Genomic DNA, 3,658 nt, shown 5'->3' on the forward strand with positions numbered 1-3,658 from the left:
CTCTTTCTCTCACGATATGCACCTTCTCCTCGATATCGTTTGAGGAGGATGATGATGAGGGATGATGGTGATGGTCGTGGTGGTAGTGCGCAACCTTCACTTCTTTCATCGTCGCCGTCGTCGTCGTCTGTTGCTGCTGCTTCAGTAGCTGCTGCTGCCGTTGCCGCTCTTTTGCTTCTTCCTCGTGAATGTGCCGCACGCGATCTTCAACATCCTCCTCCTCCTCCTCCTCATCAACAGTAATTGAAGAACATCGGCAGCAGTAGTGGTGGTGGTGGTCGTAACAAACCGCTTTAAACAAGAGAATTTGCGCTAATTTGTTGTTGTTTGCAAACTCTCAGTCAACAGCAGCAGATACAAAACAGTAAAGTCACTACTTCATCATCATCCTCATCATCAAAGCATTTTCCTCAACTAAATATCATCATTCATCCACAACCACAGCATTATCACTCACTCACTCACTTGCATTTGGCGCCCCTCACTTTCCGAGTCCTTTGTACCTATACACTACAAGCCAGCCAGTCATTCGTCTCTTCATGAACCTCACTCCAATCTAGTCCACAATTTAAAGAAACAAACTTCAATAGCATAAAGCAGTAGCAATATTAGCCTGGAATGTGTTCAACAAACAACCGAAGCGGAATCACTCACCTGAACTGCTGCTGTGAATGAGTCCCAAAACTGAAGAGGGCCAAGAAGAAGGAGGAACAGAAATCGAAGCCACGATGACTAGTCCTCAGGAAGAACGCCAGCAAACCTCCTCCTCCTCCTCCTCAGCCGCATCACTGTCGGTGCGGGACATAAACCACCACTTTTACGCGATCAACGAGCGCCCGGTGGACGACATCTCGCTGGAGTTCTTCTACAAGCCGCACACCATCACCCTCCTCGTGACCGCCTTCTTCGCCGTCTTCTACACCGCCTTCACCCGCGATGACTCCAACTACGAGGGGAACCTCTGGTCGGCGGCCCGCTGCATTCTCTTCTTCTTCCTCGTCGTCTCGCTGCTCGCCTTTCCCAATGGGCCCTTCACGCGGCCGCACCCCGCCCTCTGGCGCCTCGTCTTTGGCGTCAGCGTCCTCTACTCGCTGGCGCTCATCTTCATACTCTTTCAGAACTACGGCACCATCAAGGCCATTCTCTACTGGTTCTACCCTGATCTACGGGACTTTAAGATCGACTCGGAGAAGGTGAGTGAATTTTGTTTGGGTTTTTATTACCTGTCGATTGCATCATCACCTCCGCCACCTCTACCACCAATAGCAATACGCCATCAACTGTAGCACCATCACGCTGGAGCGCGTCTGGGACCACATGGACGTCTTTGCGCTGGCGCACTTTCTCGGCTGGGCGATGAAGGCGCTGCTGGTCCGTCACTACGGCCTCTGCTGGACCATCTCGGTAACGTGGGAGATCACCGAGGTGGCCTTCGCCCACCTGCTGCCCAACTTTGCCGAGTGCTGGTGGGACAGCTGGGTGCTCGACGTGCTGGTCTGCAACGGGCTGGGCATCGCCTGCGGCATGTACGTCTGCTACTTCCTGGAGATGCGCACCTACCAGTGGGAGAGTATCAAGTGAGCTTTGTACTTGGGGTTCTATTTACAAATTAGCTAACCCATCTTTTCTCCTCCAGGGACATCCAGTCCACCTCGCAGAAGATCCGCCGCATCATCCTGCAGTTCTCGCCGGAGAGCTGGACGCCCATTCACTGGTTCGTGCCCTCGAACACCTACTCGCGCTACCTCGCCGTGACGGCGCTAGTCATCAGCTGGCAGCTGACCGAGCTGAACACCTTCTTCCTGAAGCACATCTTCGAGATGCCGCCCGGCCACCCGCTGAACACCTACCGCATCGCCCTGCTCGGCTTCATCGTCGCCCCCTCCGTCCGCCAGTACTACACCTACATCACCGATGTTCGGTGTAAGCGAGTGGGCACGCAGTGCTGGCTCTTCCTCGCGGTGATGCTCCTCGAGACGCTGGTCAGCATCAAGTTTGGCCTGCGCATCTTTGCGCAGACACAGCTCTGGAACATTCTCTGCTGGCTCTTTATACAGGTACTCACGCGCGGTGTTTTGTCTACTTTTCATGCTGCTTCGGATGTTTATGTTTCTCCTTTTCTGTCGTTTTCAGTTTGTCCTCAGCATCCTCTGCATCTCCGCCTGCGTCCTCTGGTACCGGTGGAAGCACCAAAATAACAGCGTCGTCGAGGATCGGCGGCAGTTGAAGCAGCAGCAGCTGTTGCAGCATCCGGACAGTGCCGCTGTTTTGAAGCAGCAGCAGCAGGAAAACAGCGTTGATGCGGCAGCGGCAGCAGCAACTCACCGAAGGAAAAAATACTCTTGAAAGCATAAGGGAATTGCGGAAACTGCAAAACAAAACAAAACAAAACAAAACAAAACAAAAGCACTCTGACGTCTTTCACTGACCCCGCTTACACTACTGATCAGTTTACTGCTGAATGACCTTCCTCTTCTACTTCTTCTTACTCTTACTCTTAGGCTTTACACAATTCTTTTTTTCTTTACATTTTTCTAGTAGCTTTTTCTTTCCTTATTNGGCAGCGGCAGCAGCAACTCACCGAAGGAAAAAATACTCTTGAAAGCATAAGGGAATTGCGGAAACTGCAAAACAAAACAAAACAAAACAAAACAAAACAAAAGCACTCTGACGTCTTTCACTGACCCCGCTTACACTACTGATCAGTTTACTGCTGAATGACCTTCCTCTTCTACTTCTTCTTACTCTTACTCTTAGGCTTTACACAATTCTTTTTTTCTTTACATTTTTCTAGTAGCTTTTTCTTTCCTTATTCTTGTCCTTTCTTTACTCCATTGCCCCTGCTCAAGGCGGTGTTATAACCGCCGCTAGAAACACAAGTCCACTACTGATCTGCTTGATTCACGCACTCACTCACTCACCTCTTCCTCCTTCTCCTTTGTTGTTATTCCTTCTTTTGCCAAGTTTTCACCTCCTCATTTCCCTCTTCCTCTCTCTCTTGTCAGCACTTGCACGAACTTCGTTTTGTTACTTCTTCTTCTTTTTATACCCTAATTATCGACAACCCTAAATAAATGGAAAATAACTTTAACAAAACGGTACTCTTGTACGGTGTAAACTGGCACTGTGTAAACTGAGTGCGCGCAGAGCAGCGTGTGTTTTCGCCGATCAAAACAAAGTGTGCACCGCGGATCAAGTGTTGATCAAGTGTTGATCAAGAGATCTGGTCACAAAAACATGTTCACCCTCAGGGCATGTCTTCGGACGTGCTTCAGAGAGCAGCTAAGCTACCAGTCTATTGTTAGAAGAGGCGTTCTCTTTCGATCTCTAAGCTCCGGAGGCGTCGTCGGTTCAGCTGAACCAGTTGATCTCGGTGGAAGTGGTGATCTGGAGCCGATCAACAACAACACGTGGAAAGAGGTGGACGCCGACCTTCCGAGGTAAAATCGCTGAAGAGCGTTCTACTCGTTATCGAACATCTACACACCCTTTTTTACCACCACTACCTCAGACACAACGCCCTGGACCTCGTCTCCGAGGAGAACGTCTCCGTGGTGGCGCACATCCGGCCCTCGCTGAAGCGCTCCTTCAACCTGGCCGCCTACGTGAACGTCTCGGAGACGCTGCAGCAGCTGCTGAAGCTGCAGGTCGATCTCTC

At 50.6% G+C, this 3,658-nt stretch overlaps 1 protein-coding gene across 1 annotated transcript; it reads left to right on the forward strand.

Annotated features, from left to right (window-relative positions):
- The first annotated feature begins 728 nt into the window (after positions 1-728).
- On the forward strand, positions 729-2,346 carry LOC108382840 (phosphatidylserine synthase 1-like). Its single transcript, XM_017639207.1, has 4 exons — positions 729-1,193; positions 1,267-1,577; positions 1,637-2,057; positions 2,134-2,346. Exons 1-4 carry the CDS (start codon positions 729-731, stop codon positions 2,344-2,346), a joined length of 1,410 nt encoding a protein of 469 aa, XP_017494696.1.
- The last annotated feature ends 1,312 nt before the right edge of the window (positions 2,347-3,658 follow it).

Source organism: Rhagoletis zephyria, unplaced genomic scaffold (genome assembly GCF_001687245.7).
Source record: "Rhagoletis zephyria isolate East Lansing unplaced genomic scaffold, Rhagoletis_zephyria_1.1 Rzeph_scaffold_29002, whole genome shotgun sequence".
NCBI classification, from domain to species: domain Eukaryota; kingdom Metazoa; phylum Arthropoda; class Insecta; order Diptera; family Tephritidae; genus Rhagoletis; species Rhagoletis zephyria.

Coding starts and splice junctions, on each gene's coding strand:
- LOC108382840 (XM_017639207.1), top strand. CDS start 729: ATGACTAGTCCTCAGGAAGAACGCCAGCAAACCTCCTCCTCCTCCTCC. Junction 1,194..1,266: donor TTAAGATCGACTCGGAGAAG/GTGAGTGAATTT, acceptor TACCACCAATAG/CAATACGCCATCAACTGTAG. Junction 2,058..2,133: donor TCTGCTGGCTCTTTATACAG/GTACTCACGCGC, acceptor TGTCGTTTTCAG/TTTGTCCTCAGCATCCTCTG.